Here is a 24,589-nt window from a genome sequence, read left to right on the forward strand (position 1 = left end):
TAAAGCCTCTGCCTTCAGCTCAGGTCATGATCCCAGGTTCTGGGGATCCACCTCACATCAGGCTCTCTGCTCAGCAGGGAGCCTGCTTTCTCTGCTCTCTCTCTCTGCCTGCTTCTCTGCCTACTTGTGATCTCTGTCTATCAAATCAATCAATCAATCTTAAAAAAAAAAAGGTACATTTCAGAATACCAAAACAAACAATATAAAAACTTAAAAATAAGATACATATAAAACAGCATCAATAATATGGAGTATCCAGGAAAAAGTCAAGGCATAATTTGAAGGTCTCTATGGGGAAAATTTAAACATTTTATTAAGGGATATTAAAGAAAATCTAGATATAAGAGGTTAAAACATGTTTATGGATCGGAACATTCAGTATTGTAAAGAGGTCAAATCTACTCCACAAAGTGGGAGAAATATACTGTATTTACAGCATATTAAATCAGCAGAGGACTAGTATCCAAAATATGTAAATTTCTCATAATTTATATGAAAACATCAATTTATGATAAGAAAAAATTGAGAATCCCAACAGAAAAATGGGTAAAATAAGCATTTGTCCCCTTAGTGCTCCCCAGTTCCAAATTGTTCATAAATAAAAGAAAAAGTATTTATTAACCTTGCTAGTAAAGAGGAAAATGCAAATTAAAGACACAGGGAGATGCTATCCTATCCTTTACCAGTTTGGGGGAAAAAAAAAAACTGGTACTACTGAATATTGATGAGGACGTGGAGTAGGAGAAATTCTTACACACTGCTGGTAGATGTCTTGGGAAACAGGCATTATCTAATATATTTCAAAATGTATATCCCCTCTCAGTAATTTCACTCTCAGAAGTGTACTCCAGAGAAGGTTCTATACCTGTGCACCAGTGTTGGTGTGCAAGAATGGCCAGGGGGTCCTTGTTCATGATAACTGAAACAGAAGGTGAAGTGTTTATCTATAATATAATGAACAAATAATTTAAGGCATATCTGTTCCCAGAAAAAATATTCAATATTGAAAACAAACAATCTACAGGAATACACAACAGCATTGAATGAACTTACAAAGGTACTGTTGAGTGAAAGAAACAAAACACAAAAGCTTACAGATGATATGTCATTCATACGATATTCAAAAACAAAACTATACCTATAATTTTGGAACACAAGTGGAAAACCATAAAAAGGATGAAGGATTATTGCAAAATTTAGAATAGTGATAATTTGTAGGAGAGGACGAAGGTTTTGTGATCAAGAAGGGACCCATGGGCTTGGAGTGCATGTCAGCAGAACTTCAGGAGACTGGCAATATTTTACTTTTTTGGGGGGGTGGTTCCTGGTTACCCGAGTGCTTACTTTATAAATATTCATACCCTGTAAATTTGTACGTGCAATGTTTTGTGCATCTCTTATGTTTCCCACCAGACATCAGTTTAACCTTAAGCCGTATTGTGACATCATCGTGCACCCATCATCTTGGAAAAAAATTCAAAAGTCTGGCGGGACTGTTACTGGCAAAGTCGTGGCGCATCCTAAGTGTTCTCTCTTGCTGGCTGTGAGAATGTCAGCTGGCATAAGTGCTTTGGGAAATGGCTCCACCACATTTGTGTAAAGTGGATGCCTATGAAAAAAGAAAAATGAAACTGTAGGTCAGGGGACAACGGGGCAAAATAAGAAAAGAAAAGAAAAGAAAAGAAGAAAGAGAGCTCACCGGATTGATAAGGACTCCATGCCTTGAACTGAGGAGTATGATTAGCTTCACTATCTGACCCGAGAGTAAAAGACTAATAAGCCAACAAAAGAAAGAAGAGGTGCTCCATTGCAGAACATGCCCAGGATGGGTGACCGCTCACACAGCTCCTCACACCAGCATGGTCTCTGTCGGGAGTCGAGGCCCTGCATTTTCAAGATGGGACTGCCGGTAGGAGTTCCTGCAGTGACTCATACATAGTTCAACGGAATTTTCTTGATGGTAGACCCCTTTTCACTTTTCAGTTTCGTCACTGGGAGCCTCGCTGAGTAATTGAGGGTAAATAATTTTACAGCCCTCCCCACTTCCCTTTCCTCTGAAGAGGACTGGTTATGGTGGGCAGGGGCACCATTAACTTCCCTTAGGAGTTAGTTACTTGCTGGGCAAATATTGCGATTTCCCAGAATGCTGACTTTTCCTTGCCGGACTGCTGTTTTCTACAGTGTTGTGAAGAGCACGTCCTTGTAAGCTAAAAAGCACTTTATTAGTAAAATGCCCCCTTTTTTTTTTGTAAGGAAAAGAATCATGCTATTTGGAAGGTCAGGTTTTCTTTTCCTATCTCTCCCTCCCATCCCTTTCGGGGAGGGCATCTCTTGAATTGCACCACACTTTTTCTTGGGCAGAATCACTTTCTTTGACTTTAGAACACAGGGTTTGGGAATATGGCTCAGACTCAACCCAATTAGTCCCTGTTGAGCCTGGGGACCCAGATAGTTTAGCAATGAGTCTGTGACCCCAGGTGGGCTTTTGCAGGAATGTGAATCACTGGAACTGTGTGAGCAACCGAGAGAGGTGCTTGGTAGGCGGCCGTGTGCTCTGCAGCTAGAGCGGGGGTACACTGTGGAGACTCTGAGGAACCGGAGACAGCCACAAACCAGGTCCCCAGTGACCTCACTGGGGCCACTGAGTCAAGTCTGCCTGCAGCTGATCTTTTCAATAACGTCAGTCAATAAATTGCTTTATAGTTTAAGCTAGTTTGAAGTTGGGTTTTCTCTGAGCTACAACCTGAAGACTGATGAGGCAAAGGTTTATTGGTGTAAGAACAACACTGAGATCTGGCCAGGAGAGGTGGTCCACAGCAAGGAGAAATTGAGTTGTCTTGTCAATGAATCATCATTCTGAAGACCTGGAAGTCCCTTCGGGTCTGCCCAGGGTCTCTCTTCTGAAGTCGCCCTCTCAGTGCCGGGGCCTGGTGGGGAAGGCAATCCGAAAGCAGCCTGAGGCAAGTGAGCGTTCTGAGACCACAAAAATGACTGTAAAATAAAAATAAAAGGACTTCCATCTGAGGTGGAGTCTTTGAACCGACAGGCAGTTTAATAGGAAATAGATGGATATGCTTTCTACTTTCTCCTTGATCCTCCTGTGTCCATGATGTCCCTAACTGTTCATGGGTGGGACGTTCTTTCCAGGATGTTGACGGCAGGTATTTTGTGCTACTGAGATTATGGTATTTTTAAATTTATATTCTTCTTTCTTTTTTTTCCACAATTTTCTACAGTGGATATGACTCATATAATAAAAAAAGTTTTCAAGTACTGTACAGACACACACGCCTACAAGCACTTTTATTTATTTATTTTTAAAGTTTTTATATAAATTTCAGTTAGTTACTGTCCAGTGTAAAATTAGTTTCAGGTGTGCAACAGAGTGACTCAGCACCTCCATCTGTCACCAGGTGCTCATCATGACAGGTGCCCTCCCTCATCCCCATCACCTATTTCACCCATCTCCCCGGCCACAGCCCCTCTGGTAGCCATGAGTTTGTTCTCTATATTAAGAGACTGTTTCTTGGTTTGCCTTTCTCATGTTTTTTTGTTCCTTGACTTCTGCATGAATGAAATCATATAGTATTTTTCTTTCTCTGACTGACTTAATCCGTACAAGCACTTTTAGAGAGAAGTCACAGGGCTAGATGCAATCTGGAAGTCAGAAGACCAAGCTCAAAATTGCTTAACTTCTTACCCTTAGTAACAAAACTTAGTGCCTCCTTTTGCAAAATTTTGGGACTGATATGACATGGAAATTGAAATGTTGTGGTTTAAATAAGAGGGCTTTTGATTCAAAACAAGTATACATAGGATTCCTTATGAAGTCATCTCTCTGATACCCATTCTTCAGCAGCTCCCCCATTGTACAAAGTAGACTCGAATTGGACTGAGATTTCCCAGATAATCCCATCTGTCTCACTCACGTTCTCCTGACTCCTGACCTGGGTCAAATTCCCTAAATTCCATTTTATAAATTTTGTCTAGTGGCCCTTCAGTTATCTATCGCTGTGAATTCTAATTACACATAATCCTAATGTTTTCATTTGGGGCTTGGAGGCTATCTTTAAGGAGCTCGAGATTTTTCTGCTGCAGAAGGAGAAAAGCAAAAACACAGACTTAATCTGTACAGTGGTATTGTTCTACACGAATTCTACACAAGCTGTAATGGAGAGATCTTTGGAATGGAGAGTTGAGTTTAGAAAGATGCAAGCTGATCAGTGTTAGTCCCCTGCACGCAGAGCAAGCAGATGATCGAGATGGGATCTGATGCACGCAGCCCACACTGTGAAGTACTCTTGCCAAAAAGTCATGTTGAATCTAACCAAAGCTCTAGAGCCAAGTTTTGTTTATAGGAAGCACACATAAAAAGAGGAATAATTTAAATGACCCCATAGAATGTGGAACATTCTGCAGAAGAACTGGTTTGTACAACCCGTCGAGGGCGAGAGGTGGGGGATGGAAGGAAGACTGTTTGAGATGAAGATACTAAAGAGACCGAAAGCTGAAGGCAATGTAGGGACCTTATGTGGGTCGGCATATAAACAAATGTAGGGTAAAAAGGTATTTTTGAGATAATCAGGGGACATTGGATTATGGACCTATTGAATTAGGTGCTAAGACATCATTATTTTTTTTTAAGATTTTATTTATTTATTTGACAGAGAGAAATCACAAGTAGACGGAGAGGCAGGCAGAGAGAGAGAGAAGGAAGCAGGCTCCCTGCTGAGCAGAGAGCCCAATGCGGGACTTGATCCCAGGACCCTGAGATCATGACCTGAGCCGAAGGCAGTGGCTTAACCACTGAGCCACCCAGGCGCCCCCTAAGACATCATTATTAATTTGGTCATGTGTGACAATGGTATTGTGGTCATACAACAAAATTTCCACTATTTTTTTTTTTTAAGATTTTATTTATTTATTTGCTAGAAAGTGAGTGAGAACCAGAAAGTACAAGCAGGGGGAGTGGCAGAGGGAGAGGGAAAAGCTGACTCCCAGCTGAGCAGGGAGCACGACAGGACTCAATCCCAGAACCCCGGGATCATGACCTGAGCTGAAGGCAGACGCTTAACCGACTGAGCCACCCAGGCGCCCCCAGAATGTCCACTTTCAAAACCCCAAATGCACACCGAAGTCTGTAAGGGTGAAATAACAGGATGTCTAGGATTCATTTTAAAATAGAAGTTGATAGTTTTGAATCTGTGTTTTGGGAACTCATACTTTTCTCTCTGCTTTTGTGTATGTCCAAAAAGGTTTTTTATATAAAAGAGTAAATAGAAAATGTAAGGTGCAACACAGGTATGCAATTTGTCTAAGAAAGGAGGGAATAAGGATATGTGTGTGTTTTTCTTGTGTTTGCATTGGGGGTATACACAAGAGACTTAGGAAAACAGAAACCTACAGGGTGGTTGGGGGAAACTGGTAGACTTGGGGTGGAGGTGGGAACAAGGCTTCTTCATAAAGCTTTGATATTACTTTGAATTTTAGCCATTAGGATGAATTATCTAACCACTGTTTTTTAAAGAAACAAATAAAAGTTAAATAAACATGAAAATGCTCAGAAACAGCTCCCTATACATGGAAAAAAAAAGAGAAAGAGTTCAGAGTAAATTTCTAGGCTCCTTTATGTCTAGACTTCAGTGAATTAATAAATTGTTAATATTTTATAAAGCTGGTTCCAGTAGTAACTCTAGAGATGGACAGAAAACAGAGTAATAACAATAAAAACAAAACAAAACAAAACAAAAAAAGAGAACACAGACTCTGAAGGCTGAAACTTTTAAGAGTGTTGTCTGGGGTTATGCAGTAAACATGACCTCTGATGCCATGTTTAATTCATTCTGCCTTCCCCTCGAATATGGACATTTGCTGGTTGTTATGAGTTCCATAGGCAGACCTATTAAGGGCAAATGTGAAATTCACAAAACAGTTTATAGTGGAAAAAATCTGGAGTTTGGGGGACTCAGTTCTCACCTGAAATTACCAATCATGTGCCCTTGGGCAAATCAACCTTATCAGGTCTCAGTTTCCCCCAGGGGATGATGAAATCTGAGTCTGACCTCTTCAGTAACGGCTACTGTTGCTGGGGAAGAACACACATAGGATAGGTTGGATATTTATATTAAATGCATTTAGTGCCACAAAGATGAGTGACATGAAAATTCAGCAAGAAAAGACAGAGGAGGACCACAAGGCTTGCAGAAACTATTCAGTCTGTGAGCTCACTTTTGTAAAGAACCATTGGCTTTTAAGTTTCCCAGACAAATGTCAGACTCCCAGGGCTCAGACTGTTGGGGTCTGAGAAGTTACCTCTGTGATGGAGAGTGTGGCTGGAATGCCACACTTTCTGACAATTCATGCCCGAAGCTCCTGTGGTGGGAGGCAAGGGGACATCTTGTGTATGTGAGAGAGATGAAATCAAATATTGAGCTCCCCACCCATGGTGGGGGGAAAGAAACACGCAGAAAGGAATGTGTCTTTCCTAAGTGGAAGGGTTTGGAAGTTCAGGTCCAAGTCAGAATATTAGAGCAGGGAGCTGTGCCTATGTCACTGAACACAATTTCCTCACTTTGTAAACGAAGGAACCGAGATCCAGCACAATTTGTGTTAGACACAACCCAATTTGTGTTTGGAGTAAGGGTAAGCATTAAGCTCCGGAATGGAGTGGAAAGGATAAGGAAGATGTGGCTCATCGTGGCGTTGTCCAGCTCCCTGTCCAGTTCCCGACACAAAGCAGGTGCTTCATTAACATTGGTCACGTGACCAACTAACTGCCTGATCGGACTGAATGCACAGATGCTGTGTTCCTACCTTGCGTCCCCTGGTAACCAGCTGGACCCACACGCCACCGGTTTCACATAGGGGATTGTTTCATTGGAGAAGCTTGAAGCCTCTCTCTACTTGCTGAGAGTTCTCTTGGCTGAGAGACACTTGCTTCCTCCAAGTGTCGCTTCCTCTTCGTTGATACTAAGGGGTAAATACCAAAGACTGACAGGATGTCTGTGGTGTAGCAGGGCAGAGAACTGGAGTTTCCTTAGTTGTAACTGTGGACTTGGCAGCAATAACAGAGCGAAGACAGGTAGTCAGATGCCATGGTGTGCTGGGCCAGCAGTTGCGAACAGTGAGCCCTGCTCCTGTCATTGTGGAGGAGATTCGATTTCTTTAATTCTCCAGTGTCACTGGAGAATCAAAGCAAAAGAGAGCCATTATTTGACTTGTCTTTTTCAGAATCCATGGTTTCACCTCCTTCCTTCGACTGTGTCCTGCTGTGGCTGCTGCTACTCACAGGTAAGTCCGGCCGTGGGCTTTCACAATTGGATGCTACACGATCAAGATGCAGGGATGGTCATCGCAATGTTTGCAATAGCAAGTTTGGAAGGAACCTCAGTGTCCACCAGCGGGAGAGCAGGTAGATGAGCTGTGATCTACACTGCAAATAGGGGAGGCCGACGACACACAGCGATACGGAATGCCTCTAAGTCCGAAGGTCAGATGAAACAAGAAGGCGCAGAAGGACACGTGTATCAGACTTCTATTTGTGTATGTGTGATGCAGGGAGTGGGAATATGTGAATGCTTCTTAACGTATGGACTCTGGGAAGGGGAACTGGAAAACGGGAAGGAGCAGGGAGAGGGAGTATACTTCTCATATACCTTTTACACTGTTCAAATGTTTTACTATATATATATATATATATTTGTTTATATACATATATATTTGTTAATATATATATGCAAAGGCAATTAATTTTAAACCTCACGATAGCCTGTGAATTGTTTCAAACACACAAGCTTCTTATTCAGCCAGTGGTTATTATTCATCATGTGCTGAAGGCTTAAAAAGAGAGCGAGGGGCGCCTGGGTGGCTCAGTTGGTTAAGCATCTGCTTTCTGCTCAGGTCATGATCTCAGGGTCCTGGGATGGAGCCCCGCATCAGGCTTCCTGCTCAATGGGGAGCCTGTTTCTCCCTCTCCCTCTGCCTGCCTCTCCGCCTACTTGTGATCTCTTTCTCCCTCTCAAATAAATAAGTAAAGTCTTTAAAAACCAAAAAAGAGAGAGAGAGAGATCTTTATATCAAGTTAACTGCCTTTCATCCATGAGCAAGCAGCCCACTAGCCCAGACCGGTGAGCTGTTCTCCCGGCTGACAGTGACTCATTGTCTGATTATCTATTTCCATCAGCCTTGCCCTCCAGTGTTCACAGGGCTGGACCACAATTCTCTCTTAGGGCACTGGTTCTCAAAGTGAGTTTCCGAGACCAACCATCTCAACAGCTCCTGGGAACTTGCTGGAAATTCAAATTCATATACCCAACCCCGGACCTATTGAGTCAGGAACTCTAGAAGTTGAGCCCACCCATCTGTGTTTTAATAAGCCTTCCCTGTGATTCTGATGCTCCTCAAGTCTGAGAATCATTGTCATAATGACTCATCCTCCAAACGGGACAGTTGCACTGGTTTCCTTTTTATTCTATAAGGCATTACTTGCAATTTTCTTGAAATGGACCAACCTCACTCACTCATTGCTTGGGTCTTGCTCTCTTTCCCTCTTTATTCAGGGTCTTTGGAAGGGGTATACGTAGCTGAAGTGGGTCAGAATGCTGATCTGCCCTGCACCTACACTCCCAACCCTTCTGAGGATCCTGTGCCTGTCTGCTGGGGCAAGGGAGCCTGTCCGGTGTTTGAATGTCATAGTATGGTGCTCAGCACAGACGGAAGGAACTTGAAATATCAGACATCCAACAGATACCATCTGAAGAGGAGTATCCACAAAGGAGATGTGTCCTTGACTATAGAGAACGTGACTCTAGCCGACAGTGGGATCTATTGCTGCCGGATCCAGTTCCCAGGCCCAATGAATGATAAAAAATTAAACCTGGAGTTGGTCATCAAACCAGGTGAGTGGACCTTTGCATGCCTTCTTGAATAAAATCACCTGCAGGTAATATTAAATATACTGATTGGTCGCCCTTCTGATCTCTCCAGTTAGAGCCCCGCTTGTCCATCTGTCCCTAAGACCTAAAGTTTAGCAGACTCCACCAGCGATGCCCAGCCACTTTTAACTCCCTTCATCTATTTTAAAACTCATGGACAGGATCTATAGAATGGGAGGAAAGGTCAAGATTGGTGGTTCAAGAGCCTGATTGTTTATTGAAATCACCTGGAAAGCTTTTAAAGACCTACATAGCTCCTTGGTCCCCACCCATGAACCACAGAAATCAGCATCTCTGGAGGCAGAGTCCTGAGCACTAGGATTTTACAAAGTCTACCTTCAATGATTATCCCCCTCACCGTGCAGCCAGAATCGAGAACCGTCAGATGGTGTACATGTCAGGTACCTGTGCTCATGTGTTTGAAGATTTATAGAGCATACAGTGTGTGGCTGATGGAGCAGAGTTAAAATCCAACTTTGCCTCTTAACTATCTGCCATCTTGGGCAAGTTATTTAAACTCTGTGAACTTCTCCTCTATGAAATATGGTAATTCCTACCACACAGCCCCCCCTGGGAGGATTTTACGAGGTGTTTGTGAAAAACATTTAGCGTGGCCATTTGGGTGGCTGCTAGTTCCATCATTAACGATTAGACTGTGGCAGTGATGACTGTAACACTCCTCTGCCCCACACCTCAGGAGTGTCGTACATGCTCAAGGAAGGTGTCAGGTAGGTTTGGCAGTTGGCCATGTGCTTCTCTTTATTTGTTGCATTTCGTATTTTTTTTGCTGCCCCTTTGATTCCCTGCCACAAGCTCTCTGCTCTCAGAAGGGCTGCATCCTTATGTTGGTTTCTGATATTAGCCAAGGTCACCTCTGCTCGGACTCCATGGACAGACTTCACCGCAGCCTTTCCACGGGTGCTCACCACCAAGGGACGTGGCACAGGTAATGATACCGGAGGCGTAGCACGAAGCCTTTGGGTATTTTCAGAGTTCAGAGGATTTTGAGTATGAGAAAGAGACGAGAAAAGGGTTTGAGTGGAGGCCTGAACGTCCCTGTGGACTTGAGTGAGATGTGTGTGGGGAGAGGGGAGGTGAGGACAAACCTCTACTGGGAAAAAGGAGCCCTGAGCTAGGCTTCAGAATTAGTCACAAGTACCTCTGTGACCCGGGCTGAAAACTTTCACTTCCCTGGATCTCTGCTTCTTGTTCTGTCCAAAGAGAGGTCTGGAGACTTTAACTTTTGTGACCTAGTAAAATTCCCTCTGCCTCCAAAAACAGAATTCTGGTGATCCACATATTTTTCCAAATAAGAAAAAAAAAATTCTACTAATGCCATTATTGCATTAAAAAAGACATGCTTTTAAGTTAAGTACATTTAGTCTAATGAAAAACTCATTGCGTTGCCTTTATTTTCCAACTGACTCCCAGACTGGGATGTTTTGGCATGAAGCGGCTCCAGTCTGTGTTTAGGGTTGGACCTGGGGATTTCAAGAATCTCTTCTAACTAGAATGAAGCCCATCCTCTTCTTTCGATTCCAGCCTTGGAAAGAGCAGCTAAACTCTTTCAGTAATTCAGCAAGGACTTCTTCAAGCTGCCCTGGTAGAGAAGATAGGGTCAAAAGAGCAGACTGAGGGTTTCACTGAGCAGGGAGATTAATCTTAAATGTCTCCTGTCAGATTTCTGGTCCTTCTTATACTCTCTGGAGCTCAGTCTTCCATTCAGTAAGATAAGGGTAATAACAGGTAGGTCCCATATTTTAATCTCAGAAATCTCCTAAGTCCCACCTTGTGAGATTTAACTAAGAAAGGGTGTCTCAAGTGGTTAGCCCAGTATTTGATCACAGCATGTACTCAGTTATTGTCTTTAATGTTGCCAGTAAGATCTGGAGGCAGAATGAGGTTGTGGTTAAGTACCTCAGTGACGGGGCTCCGCTACCAGCCCTTCATACTAGCTTTGTGAGTGTGAAGTAAAATTGCTCAAAATCGGTGAGGCTCAATTTTCTTACCTCTACTTTGGGTGTTTTCTCAGGACCTATTGCCTAAGATTGTTGTAAAAATTGAGTGTGACAATGTATGCAAAATGTTCAGTGTCATACCTGGCCCACAGAAACCCCTCGAATATTAGTTATTATTATAAGTATTAACTTCAGCTCTCTACTGGTTTAATCTTTGGTGGCTCTTTAGTCATTGGTAGCCAACATCTCTTATGAGAGGGAGAACATTAAATATGGTGAAACAAGACGACAACCGTCATCCCAAAAGGAATTTAAAGTGGATTTTAAAAATTCCTTTAAAAAGGAATTTAAAAACCACATTGATGGAACTGCTAAGTAAACATGAATCTTAACCACACACAAGATTTTCTTTTTTTTTTTTTAATTTTATTTGTTTATTTGACAGAGAGAGAGAGCACAAAGAAGGGGAGTGGCAGGCAAAGGGAGAGGATTAAGTACAATCCCTGATGAGCAAGAAGCCCAACATGAAGCTCAATCCCAGGACCCTAAGAACATGACATGAGCTAAAGGCAGACTCTTAACTGACTGACCACCCAGGCACCCCTATTGTTTTTTTTTTTTTAATTTATTTTTTATTTATTTTCAGCATAACAGTATTCATTATTTTTGCACCACACCCAGTGCTCCATGCAACCTGTGCCCTCTATAATACCCACCACCTGGTACCCCAACCTCCCACCCCCTACCCCATCAAAACCCTCAGATTGCTTTTCAGAGTCCATAGTCTCTCATAGTTCACCTCCCCTTCCAATTTCCCCCAACTCTCTTCTCCTCTCTAACTCGCCTTGTCCTCCATGTATTTGTTATGCTCCACAATTAAGTGAAACCATATGATAATTGACTCTCTCTGCTTGACTTGTTTCACTCAGCATAATCTCTTCCAGTCCCATCCATGTTGCTACAAAAGTTGGGTATTCATCCTTTCTGATGGAGGCATAATACTCCATAGTGTATATGGACCACATCTTCCTTATCCATTCGTCCGTTGAAGGGCCTCTTGGTTCTTTCCACAGTTTGGCGACCGTGCCATTGCTGCTATAAACATTGGGATACAGATGGCCCTTCTTTTCATGACATCTGTATCTTTGGAGTAAATACCCAGTAGTGTAATTGCAGGGCCATAGGGAAGCTTTATTTTTAATTTCTTGAGGAATCTCCACACTGTGTTGGAGGGGATGTGGAGAAAGGGGAACCCTCTTACACTGTTGGTGGGAATGCGAGTTGGTGCAGCCTCTTTGGAGAACAGTGTGGATATTCCACACGCAAGATTTTCTAATGTAAATCCAGGTTCTGCTTCCCTGTAATTAACCCTAGTCAATATTTATTGATGCCCATGTTCCCATTCAGGGCTCCAATGTTCTTTACAACGTCACTGCCAAGTGGGCATTCACTGTATGCCCACACACCTTCCTCCTGAGCTAGTGCATTTCCTCAGGGTTGTTCATATCATAAACAAGTCCTTTTCCCTTTAGTTTTTACTTTTTAGTTCCTTTCCTCTAGGGCAACAACGAGGGGGTCTCCCCTTGCAAGTCAACTTGGTGTAGGTATACATACCTTTTCTTTTAATGTGGAATGTGGGTACATTGGATATGTTTGCTATTAAGTGGAGTGGAGCCTTAATAAGTAAAGGTTCCAAGGGTCTTGGAAGCTGCTAAACATGCTTTGAACACAAAACATTGTCATGTCTCTTCAACCTGAAGGAGGTGGAGCCAGGTCATGGTGAGTCCTCAGCTCTGGAGGTCGACTTGGTTTGAATCTCAGGTTTGCCAATTACTGGTTGTGTGATGTTACGCTAAGTACCTCTCTGAGACTCAGGTTCTTCTTTTGAAAAGTGGAAAAATAACAGTACTTCTATATTGTGGTGAAGATTGAAAGATATGTGAATAAAGTGCTAAGCACCATGTGTGGCAGGTAATACGTGCTAGATGGTAACGATAGATTTATATGCTTCTGAGACCATCTCATCCTGCCCTCAAAGCCCCCTCCACTCCAGCCAAGTCTTGGGTTCTTTAGGAAAACTAATGCAGATTTTTTTTAACTGTCCTACTCACCTTGGTTGATGGTTATCTATATGAAATTAAGCTGTGATAATCAATAAAACAGTACTCTTGGGTTATTTTCACTGTAAATTGATTTTTTTTTTTTAAAGGAGAAGTCAGTCTTACCATTTAGAGCAAGAGAAATAATTACAGGGAAGCAGAAACTGGAATTACATTAGACAATCTTGTGTGTGGTTAGATTCATGTTTACTTAGCAGTTCCACCAATGTGGTTTTTATACTTTAAATTCCTTTTGGGTAGTAATAAGAGCAGAGGCAAGTGGAAGAGAATCTCTTTTGTTTCCTTTTTTAAAAAAATGTATTCAGGCTGAGAGTATTAAAATTTTAATATTAAAATCATGGTTTATTAAATCAGGGGTTTTATATGAAAGGACTTGGACTTTCAGGCTTCTAGAAAGTGGCCATGACATTTAAGAAGTTTCAGAGCCTCTGACTCAGCCAGAGACATGAAAAGGCATCCTTAAGTTCCCCAAAGCTGACATTCTATATTGATTTTTTTAGAAGGCAGCATCTGTGAGGTCAGGGCCTGTGCCCAGGCTGTTGGCAGCTCTGTAACCCATGCCTGGTATAGAGTAAGGGTGTAGACCATGTTCATCGATGAATAAGTAAATGGGTAAGAAGGAAAAAAAGGTGAGCTGGCAACTGGGCAGTGTGTCCACTTGGAAGTGACCGTGCCAAGGTGAGGGTTGTTGAAGGCAGCATGGGAGTGTCTGTTTGAAGCCATGCAGACCTAAACTGGAAGGCCATATCTGTTATTCACTAAGCTCCATTACCCTGAGTAAGTCTGTTCCCTTCTGAATTTTCAGCTTCTTCATCTAAGTAATGGAGCTAATAGTCCCTACTTTAGGATAACTGTTTTGAATGCTAAATGAGATACTTTGCTCAAAGAATTTAGCACAATGTCTGTTCATGGTAAATTAGAGCTATTGTTATTATTATTTTCATTTTTAGGCAACCAAATACCCTGTCTCCCTCTTAATGAGTAAATGTTAAACTTTTTCAAGAAAATTAACTTCTGTTATCTTTTAAAGTCTAATTAAAATATAACGCCTGCTTGAGTGATATCAATGTTGTTGGAATTCTGCAGCCCGCTTTGGGGCCCTGTGGACACAACAAATCATATATTCAACAGAGTTCTTCCTGGTGGAGGTCTCCTTTTTATTGCACCTAAATAGCTGGGTTCATTATCTGGTTAAAAAAATTTGGGGACGCCTGGGTGGCTCAGTTGGTTAAGCAGCTGCCTTCAGCTCAGGTCATGATCCCAGTGTCCTGGGATCGAGTCCCACATCGGGCTCCTTGCTCGGCGGGGAGCCTGCTTCTCCCTCTGCCTCTACCTGCCATTCTGTCTGCCTGTGCTCGCTCTCTCCCCCCACCCCTCTGATAAATAAATAAAATCTTAAAAAAAAAAAATTTCGTCACCCTAGGGGCACCTGGGTGCCTCAGTGGGTTAAGCCTCTGCCTTCGGCTCAAGTCATGGTCTCGGGGTCCCTGGGATCAAGCCCCGCATCAGGCTCTCTGCTCAGTGGGGAGCTTGCTTCCCCCTCTCCCTCTAATTGCCTCTCTGTCTACTTGTGATTTCTCTCTGTGTCAAATAAATAAATAAAATCTTAAAAAAAAATTTGGTCACCCTAAAATTGCTTTGTAGGTATTTAGAAAATTTTATTGGTCTCGTGATTAATTATTGTGACGAGTATAAAGTAGATTTAATTTCAAATAGGATTATAGGTGTCTTTAGGATTTTTTAAAAAGTCAGATAAAAGAAAAAATTCCTGACCATTCTATTGGCTTTTTTTTTTTTTTTTCTCTTTATGGCAGAGACTCAGACACTGGAGGGCCTCCATGATAAGGAACACACTGTAAGTGCATTTGTGTGCCTGTGTGTGTGTGTGCATGTGTATATGTGTGCTAACTTCATGCTCAACTCAGAGAAAAGAAAGTTCAGCTTTAGTCCTTCTTGTTTGCTCTCTGCTTGGGGAGAAAAAAAAAAAAATGCCTTAGTCTCCCTTAGCCTCAGTGCCCTTGGCTGATGATGCCAGTTCCAACTGCATAGGTCTGTTGTAAGGGTGGAATAAGGGAATATATGTAAAGTGCCTGGCACGTAGTAAGTGTCAGAAAACCAAAACGAGGAAGCTCTACCCTCTTGTCCCTCTTCTCCTATTTCACAACTGTATGACCCTGTGGAGGGTTCAAAGACCCTCCATCTCCCTAGAGTGTATTTCTTCTCATTTCCATGGCAAGCCCAATGAAAAAGATTATTTAAATTTATTACTATATGACAAGACAGCAGTCAGGAATATTGTAAGCCACGAATTTCTATATCCATCTATAAAGAAATCAGTATTTTAATTAACCACAAATTTAGTGTCTCCCACCTTCTCAGAGTAAAAGGAAATCCCCTAGATAGCAAGCTTATAGTGGCGACTTAGAAATTCTTTGGGGACATATCCAGGAGTCTGCCTTCATTTAACCAAGTCCCCTACTTGTGTGTTTACAACCAAGGCTCAGAACTCTGTGTTTGCCCCTCTCTGTGACCAAGGACTGACTCTAAGTACCTCTGTATATCTATAGTATTTAATGCACAGTACCTTGCAATTAACACTCCTGTAGTACATGTTTATTGAATAAGTGCAGGATTTAATTTCTTTGACTTCTTTGTTTTAAATGTGTTCCCTATTATTGTTTTTAAACGGGAACATGGACTAAAATTTTGGAAGCAAAAGAATTTTCTGAATCTCAATTAAACAATTAAACAGTTCAATGGATCAGAGCGATAGCCATAATAGTAACCACTGCTAATGCTGTGCTGAGCATTTTATATTTCTTATCACTTAATTTTTCCAAGGAGTCTATATGATGGTGGGAGACCTGGGATTTGAACCCAAGATTGTCTGGCTGTAAACGTCTGGCTTTTAAATCACTGTCTTTCTGTGAATATGGGGGTTTCTCTGCAAGACACCAAGTTTTGACCGCTCTGAAACTCTCTGGAACACCAGGGCCCTTGAATGAATGGAGTTCCACTCTAAAGCCCATTTTTATTTGGGACGGGAGGGGAGTCCATTTACTAAGGGCTCCTTGTGCCCCCAACAGCATAGACGTGACACATTTTATTGCCTTACTATCTGTGAAGAGTATGCTCATCGCTTTCTTTGGGGGTGTGAGGCCTGTCTGCAAGGAGACAGATCAGAGACGTCTCAAGGTCCCTGCCCTCCTGTGGTGCTATGAAAGGGACGGTCTGATGCACAAGTCATGAGACTGGCTGAGCACACAACTGGTTTCCTGCCACCTGCTACAGTTCTCTTTGTGTTTCCATAGCAAATACCCACGTGGGCTACTGAGTTACAAGACGCTGGTGCGACCACTAGAATGGGAGTCTACATTGGAGCAGGGGTCTCCGCCGGGCTGGCTCTTCTCCTTATCACTGGTGCTTTAATTCTCACATGTAAGTTGGTTGATGTTGCTTCTCTCTCCCTCTGATGTTAGAAAAGGAACCAACAGGGTGTCTGGGTGGCTCAATTGGTTAAGTGTCTGCCTTCAGCTCAGGTCATGATCCTGGAGTCTTGGAATCAAGTTCCGCAATGGGCTCCCTGCTCAGGGGGGAGTCTGCTTCTCCCTCTGGCCCTCCCCCCTCTCATGCTCTGTCTCTCTCTCTCTCATTCTCTCTCTCAAATAAATAAATAAAAATTTTAAAAAAGAACCAACACAAACCTAGATAGAAATATAAGTTTATACTTATACCTGAAGGTGATAAAACTGAACACCCTGTAGTCCTCCCAAACCTACCAATAATAATAGCTATTTTTTACTCAGTGCTTACCATGTAATACGCAGGCATTGTGCTAAATGTTTTTACCTACATTTTATTGTCACCATCTTATGCAGTAGGTAGTATTTATCACCATTTTATCATGCAGGAAGTATAGCTACGAGAGAGTAAGTCACTTTGCCACGGTTTCAGAATCCCTAAGAGGCAAAGCTGGAATTCAGACCCAAGCAGGCTGATTCGAGCACCTAGTCTCTTACCTTTGGCTAAGAACAAAAACCTCTTTAAATCATGAATTAGGCTTATTAGGAAGCACAACAACAAAACTCATTTCTTTCTGTGCATTTTCCTATCTTATTTATTCCTCAGGCATAGGTCTTTAGGGAGAGGTGGCAAGTCCTGTTTCTGATGGGTCATGGGCCAGGATTTGTACATTTGTGTTTTGCTCCTTCACTGCATTCGCACACACATTATTATCTAAGTTATTTTTATTTAAAAAATCTTCTTAAGTTATCATTTATTATACTTTAACTGCATATTTAAAGTATGTCCAACTTGATGAATTTCAACATGGAAGTCTATCACGACCTTTAAGACCCAACCAATGGCATCACCCCAGAAGCCTCACACACTGTTGTAATTATGATATATTCTCTTCTCTTTGAGGGCAGAGACTAAGGCCTTATACTCCATGGCTTAGTACATTCTAACAGCCTTTCCTACTCTACTTAAACATGGACTGCATAGTGGGTGGCCAGCTGTCCCAGGTTTGCCTAGAAATGATGGGGTTCCTAGGATGTGGGATTCCAGTGCTAAAACTGGGACAGAGATTGGAAAATCAGGATGAGTTGGTCATCCTAGTTGTGTGGCTTAAAGCTGCTGAGTGCTTTATGCATATTACATTCTCATAATTACTCTACTGACAAAGATACTAGTATTATTCCAATTTACCAAATGGAGAACTAAGGTGCTGTCCAAATTCATATGGTTAATTGATAGATATGGAATCTGAAGACAAGATTCTCCTCTTCTTCACCATTATGCTATTCTGCCATTATTGGTAAATGGATTGTTCAAAGAAAAAAGCTACCCCATCCACACTTATCTGAGTTTACTGAGAGGTAGCAGGGGGGGGTTCATGGATTGATCACAAGGATGTAAAGCCTACAAATTGATAAAGTAATAGCACTCATTACCTTTTTGAGTTCTGCCATGGGCTGGATATTAGGGGCCATTCTAGTCTGTGTAAAGAGGTTTGAAGTGAGGTTTCTTCTCATTGGGGGAAGTCTGACACTTTGTACCCACATCTTTATTACTCCAAAGACATGGTTACCTAGAAGAACAGATGGGAAACTCATGTTTGATTTGTGATATTTTCCCTAGAAGTTGCTGGAGAAAATCTTAAAACCAAGGTGACAGGTGTTTAAGTCAGGATATCAAAGCCATTAATTGGCAACAATACAACTAGCAATCTTGTATCTTTCTAGTGCTCTCTTTGCAATGAACATCCATCCTCAGTACTACTCAAATCTCCCTCATTTCTCACTCAACTGATGAAGTATCAAAGACCTATTCCTTCTTTGCCTTAGCCAAGACTTCATTCTTCCTTTTACCCCTTTCTCTAGAATCATCCAGTAGACACCTCTGTCTTCATTGTCATCAATCTTTCAGCAATATTTAACCAAATCTACCCTCACTCATTCTAGAAAGTCTTCCTTCTCTGGGCTTATAGAACACCACTCTCCTACTTCATTGGCCAATACTTTTCAGTCATTTTTATTATTTCTTTTTCTGCTTCACCTTTAGATGTTGATACTCCTCAGGGCTGGCCCTTTCCCTTTCTTATACACCCTTTAGGTGATCTATATTTCGACAGGCTTAAATGTCATCCTTAATTTCCCTCTACAAGTCAGAGTGTTTGTACAGTTGATACCTCCACTTAGATGTCTCCCACATTTAACATGTCCAAAATGGAGGTCTAGAGTCCACCTTCCCAGAACACAACTTCTGCCTCTCTGATCTTCCCCATTATAGCGTTTTACTACCATCCATCTGGTTGCTTAAGTCAAAGCCAGAGGCCATCCTTGAATCCTGTTTTCTCTTAACACAAAATTCCGTTTTAATTCCTGCAGACTTTCTCCAAAATACATGTAAAATCCATTCATTATTCTCATCTCTCTTGGTCACCACCTTCCTCTGATCTGAGGCATCATGATCTCTACTCACTTCTCCATTTTATTATGCCTCTTTTAATCTACTCTTCACACAGCAGCTAGGGTGATCTTAAAACCCAATTAGCTCTCATATTTCTGCTCTCCAATTATTTCTAATAGGTCTTAGAATAAATTCCAAAATCTTGATTATGATGTAAAAGGTCCTTTGGAGCTAGCCCCAGCATACCTCTCAGACCTTATCTTGGGCCACTCCCTTATTTCAGTTTCAGGAACCCCCCCACCCCCCATCATCTTTACCAGGGGTTACCAGGGTTTACCACCTCTGGCTGAATTCTCCCCCTGGCTCTTCACTTGGCTGACACATTCTCTTTGTTCAGAACTGAGCTAGAAGTTCACCTCTTCTGAGAGTTTTTTTCCTGACCACACTCTCCATCATCTGTTCTAGAGCCTTATTAGTTCCACAATTTGAAATTATTATTTAAATGCCTGCCTCCCTAGAACACAACTTTGAAGAAGTCAGGGATCACAATTCACTTTTGCATTTCCAGTGCCTAGCATCCTACCAGGCACATAGTAGATGCTCCATATATTTGCCGAATGTAAGAAATGCATCTGTATTACTTACTAGCATAGTCCGTGTAATAAATCAAGACACACATTGATAGTTTGATTTATTTCAATCCAAAAGGAGACCAGATTTCCCTAAACAATCCCTGCCTCCAGTGAGTTCATTTTATTTCTTATCTCTTTTGTTTCATGAGAATATTTTAAATTGACTTTTCTTCTACTTTTTACCTAGGGTGTTCGTATAGCAAAGAGGAGTTACAGAACTCAAGGTAAGAATAATGGGTTTTGTAGGGGAAGGTGGGAATGTCGGAGGCCCCTAAGACGGCTTTGCTCTTAGAAGTCCAGCCCTAGGATTTAAACTTAGACTTCTTTCTTACCTTAGGCATGGATTAATGCAATACCAATTAAACATGCTACTCTGCTTTTCTTTTTGATTTCTCTAGCTTCATGGCCTAAAGTTAAGGTGTAGAATTCATCTCGCTATTGATAGAAAATGCTTTTTTGTATAATAATTTTTTTTTTCAATGAATTGACCCTTCCAATGATTGAGCTGCATTCAGTCACTGGGCAGGGCACTGGGTTACAAAAGTGAGTGAGAAACCCAGAATCTACTCTTCGGCTTTTATAGATCAGCCCAGGCATTCTTAACTTATGTTCCTATTAGAATCATCTAGGGCATTGAACATATTGTTGCCAACCCCAGAGCAAATAAATCAGAATCTTTGGGGATGGGACCTAAGCATAGGTGTTTTTCTAAAAAATTTCCAGGTGATTCTAACGTGGAAACAGGGTTGAGATCTACTGGTCTATTATATTGCAGTCTTGGTATCCATTTTTAACTATATGTATATGAATAGATATACACACATGCACATACCTCCATGCTAAATACATAAAGCTTAAATAACTTCTAGTGGAATGTACTGATTCTTGGTACATGGGTAGAATGAAGTGTAAAAAAAAATGACTCTGCCTGTTGAATACTATCTAGACCATGAATAATTTTAGAGAAAGTAGAGATAGTAATTTATGAAGACAGATAATCTATAGTAATAAAGTCAAATAAGGCCAAATAAAATATTTAATTATCACTGGCTTTCGATCATCTGTGTGAGGATTTGTTATTAGAGCTGAAATTTGAAATGTGATGCTACACATAGGTAATATTTACATGAATTAGTTCATTATTTGGTTGAAATTATTTGGTAAAGTTATCTGGTTAATGTTCATCTCTATCTATATATGTAAGTTCCATAGAAAATTAGGGCACTCTTGCCACATTAGTTTCCCTACCTCTTGATAGAGAACATGATGCTTAGTAGGCACTTATCTGATGACTGAGTGAATAAATGCTCCTTATGGCAGCCCTGTGAAATAGAATGCTTACTATTCCCATTTTACAGACAACAATACTGAGACACAAAGTTTACTAACACGTCACCTCCATGGGATTTTTGTGTATTGTTCACTGCAGCATTTCTTGCTTCCTGGAATAGTGTCTAACATCCTAAATATTTCTTGATTGAGTGAGTAAAAAAAGAAACAACCAACCACCCAGTTTGTCTAAGATACTATGGCTGATAAGAGACAGAGATAGAATTCCAACTCAAGTCTGACTCGGTCCATAACATATTCATACTTTTTTCTTTTTGAAATTATTCAAGCCCATAGAAGAACTGAAGTTACCATACAAGGCACCATAGAACCTTTCAATGAAACCTGTGATTTAACATTTTGACATACTTGCTTGGTTTGTTTCTCTGTTTATATACACAGTTTTTTCCTGAACCATTTGTAAGGACATTTCAGGCATCTTCACACTTCACCTCAAGACTTCAGTCTGTCCCTCCATATAAAACCATGCCAGTTTTGTACTTAAGAAAATGAAGATGAATTCAAATTTCCTTAATTATTCCACATGTTATTTTATTGCTGTTTTATGGCCTTTTCCTCCTAGTTAGGACCTGATTGGGGATCATGTACTACATTTGGTTGTTTTCTTAACTCTATTCTGTGCTACCCAGGAGATGCTGAACTCAACTGGGACATTTCTTTCCACAGCCTCCTCACTTTGGGCAGCCCCCCTCCCTTGGGGTTAGCAAACACAGGAGCAGAAGGAATGCGCTCGCAGGAAAACATCTATGTCATTGAGGAGAACATATATGAAATGGAAGATCCATACGAATACTACTGCTATGTCAACAACGAGCAGCAATCCTGACAACCTAGAGGTTTAACCCTTTAAGTGCCACCAGATCCCCCGACGTCATTTTTGAGCATAGTGTCATCTTTGAAAACTATGAAATGTGTCAAGTGATCAGTTTTAGAGACTCTGTCCATGGCCACCAAGCAGAGTTTTTACACTTTCTGATGATAATTAGCTCCCAGAGGGAGGGAACAGTGACCTGCCCTGCAGTTGGCACAACATCACTTCTGTGTTTCAGCCATCAGGGCTACCCAACTCAAAGACTACTAATTGGGACATTATAGCTCAAATGGGCTTTTATATAGAGTAAGAATTTTTAATATGCAGTCCCCGAAATGCCAGGAAATTCAGTCACATGACGGATCCACAGAGCTCCTGAAAATATAGGGAAAATTATGTGCTGAGATACGTGCATGTCTTTTTGGGGACAGAAAGACAAAAGGGGCTGCTGACTTTCAAAGAGATCTGTGATCTATAAAAGTTAAGAAGCTACTGGAGGAGGAGAGAGTATCGAATGTTCTCTCCGAGGCTCAAGACTAGTGCTTCTCTGAATATTGATTCTTTAACAGTAAGTGCCACTGCAGAGCTCTCCTTTGCCAGTTAGGTGGACTGCCCAGCAGGTCCTGTGGTGTGGCAGGAGCTCCCAGAGAAAAAGGAAGTGTGCCTCCTGTGTGTTGCCAAGTTTTGTCTGGGGTGCACTCAACGGGAAACATCTCCCAGCAACTTCTCCATTCATGGAGAGAACTGGAGCTCTGTTTTTATAGAAGAAGAAGCGGTGACTGGGACACACATTCTGGTGGAAAGAAGGCAAAGGGCTCCAACAGTCTAGATCAGCATCAAGTTCTTTGAGGGAAAGACTGTGCTTCTTAAGCTTCAATTTCAAGGTGGTAGCGACTTGGTTTATTTTGCCCATTTTTTACCTGCCCAGTGCTCTCACACCTCACAGAAATTTATTAAACATCTTTGGAGTGAAAAAAACCTAAGAAAGGTAGCCTTCTGCAAAGTCTCTTCTATTGTAGGGTTTACACAGAGCTCTTCCAGAGAGCACACAGATAGTCCTAAGACCCCATATCTGCCCTTACCTGGTCCCGGGAGGTGTTTTTTTCTTAGCTTCATTCCCAGGTCAGGCCTTTGGAAGCCTGTTACTCTTTTGTCTGTGTCCCCCTTTCTTTTTCTTTTCTTTTCCTTTCTTTTTTCTCTTTTCTTTTTCTTCTCTTTCCCTTTCTCTTCCTTTCTCTTCTCCCTCTCTCTTTCTCTCTCTCTCTCTTTCACTCTCTCTTTCTCTTTCTTTCTTTCTTTCTTTTTTTTTTTTTCTGGAGAGGGGCAGAGGAAAAGGAAGAGAAGGAATCTTAAGCAGGCTCCACACCTGGCACTGAGTCCAATGTGGGGCTTGAGCTCTAAGATCATGACCTGAGCTAAAACTGAGTCAGATACTTAACCAACTGAACCATCCAGGTACCCCTGTATCCCCCTTTCTGCTGAGCCTCCTCAGCATATGAATAATCAACAATAAAGTCCTGTTGCTGCCTTAAAACTGCTCCTCCCCAGGTAATAATTAAACGGCTACCATGCTGTATGTAGAAAATGTTGGTCACCAAGGATCTAGGCAGCCTGTTTGTTTCTAGGAGTCTTTCTGGCAGTCTTGTGTGAGTTATAATGTTCAGGCTGCATTTAGACAGTTTTGGGAAGTACTGGCTTTCTATAGGGAGATATATAAGGGAGATCATTTTGCAATGATAGGCATTGCATTGCATTGATAGGCAGCAGCTCTCATACAAGACTAAGAATTAATCATAAGTATTTTAAAGTTATGAAATTCTAGAGGGAAGGGATTTCAGAGCCTATTGAGATCGACTCAATGGTTTCCCCAGCAGAAAGAAATTCTTATCCTACAAAAATCTTTAAACAAGGGTAATATACCCAGGATGATCATTGCAACAGTACTTGTAAGAGACTTTTCACCACCTGGGGAATCGTTGGTTATTGTGATGTCAACATGCTGGTGCAGCTAAAAAGAATTAAGTGGTGTTAATTCATCACTGAACTGTTTTCCTAATTCAATGAATATTTAAATGTCTACTATATGCCAGGTGTTCTGGTGCTGAGGTCATAAAGAGAGATCAAACAGACTTATCCTTGACCCCACAGAACTCATTTGATCTGACATAAGGTGGATTCATTCCATTCATTCAGTCAATGAGCATTTACTGGTACCTACTTTGTGCCAGACACTGTTCTTCTCTCTAGAAATACGGCAGTGAGGGAAACAGACAAAATTCCTGCTCTCATGGAGTTTATATTACTTGTTAGAGGAGAACACTATATTGTAAACAAAAGAAAGAAATTCTGGAACAATGTATGTAGTAGATGCTCATTTTTTCTTTTGCCTTTAAAAAAATCTGGAAAAATACACCAAAATTAATATGGCTACCCCGCAGGGGCAAATGGTCATGTGACAGACTTTGTCCTTTATGTGCTTTTATAATTGTTGGAATTATTATTATTATTTTTTTGTAATAGAAAATTAGATTTAAGCATTATAGCACTGTTTTCCTGTCTGTCTTCCTGATCATAGGAATAAATGAAGACTAGGTTAAGCTAGATTTAAGGTCAAGACTGGCAGCAAGCCAGGACTGGAATCCTGGTTTTCAGAGTAGAATCTCTTCTATGTCAATTATGTGGAAGGGGGAAGTTGGCAGAAAGGGGAACAAACCCCTACAAGGCTACTACAAAGAGCCCAGGAGATAAGTGGTAACTTAATTAAAAACAGTGTAATAAGATCGGATGTATAGCTTGCTCCTAGAAGCATCTCAGCATTTTTCCTCCATAGCTCTTCCACAGGAGACCCCCAGGACAGGGGCACTCCTTGACC

General features: G+C 41.5%; 2 protein-coding genes across 4 annotated transcripts in view; both read left to right on the forward strand.

The window, feature by feature from the left end:
- Window positions 1-7,701, forward strand: part of MED7 (mediator complex subunit 7) — a 20,857-nt gene extending 13,156 nt beyond the window's left edge. For all 3 annotated transcript variants that reach the window (XM_032337191.1, XM_032337192.1, XM_032337193.1), the window contains exon 3: window positions 7,681-7,701. The gene's annotated coding sequence lies outside the window, so the exon portion shown is untranslated. The remainder of the gene's footprint in view (window positions 1-7,680) is intronic.
- On the forward strand, window positions 1,142-22,962 carry HAVCR2 (hepatitis A virus cellular receptor 2). The gene is given in 9 exon segments (XM_032337190.1): window positions 1,142-1,874; window positions 1,877-1,909; window positions 7,231-7,290; window positions 8,559-8,897; window positions 9,796-9,879; window positions 14,826-14,866; window positions 16,323-16,449; window positions 19,744-19,780; window positions 21,573-22,962. Coding segments are annotated over 9 exon segments (939 nt in total). The 5' UTR covers window positions 1,142-1,816; the 3' UTR covers window positions 21,733-22,962.
- The last annotated feature ends 1,627 nt before the right edge of the window (window positions 22,963-24,589 follow it).

Source organism: Mustela erminea, chromosome 3 (genome assembly GCF_009829155.1).
Source record: "Mustela erminea isolate mMusErm1 chromosome 3, mMusErm1.Pri, whole genome shotgun sequence".
NCBI lineage: Eukaryota > Metazoa > Chordata > Mammalia > Carnivora > Mustelidae > Mustela > Mustela erminea.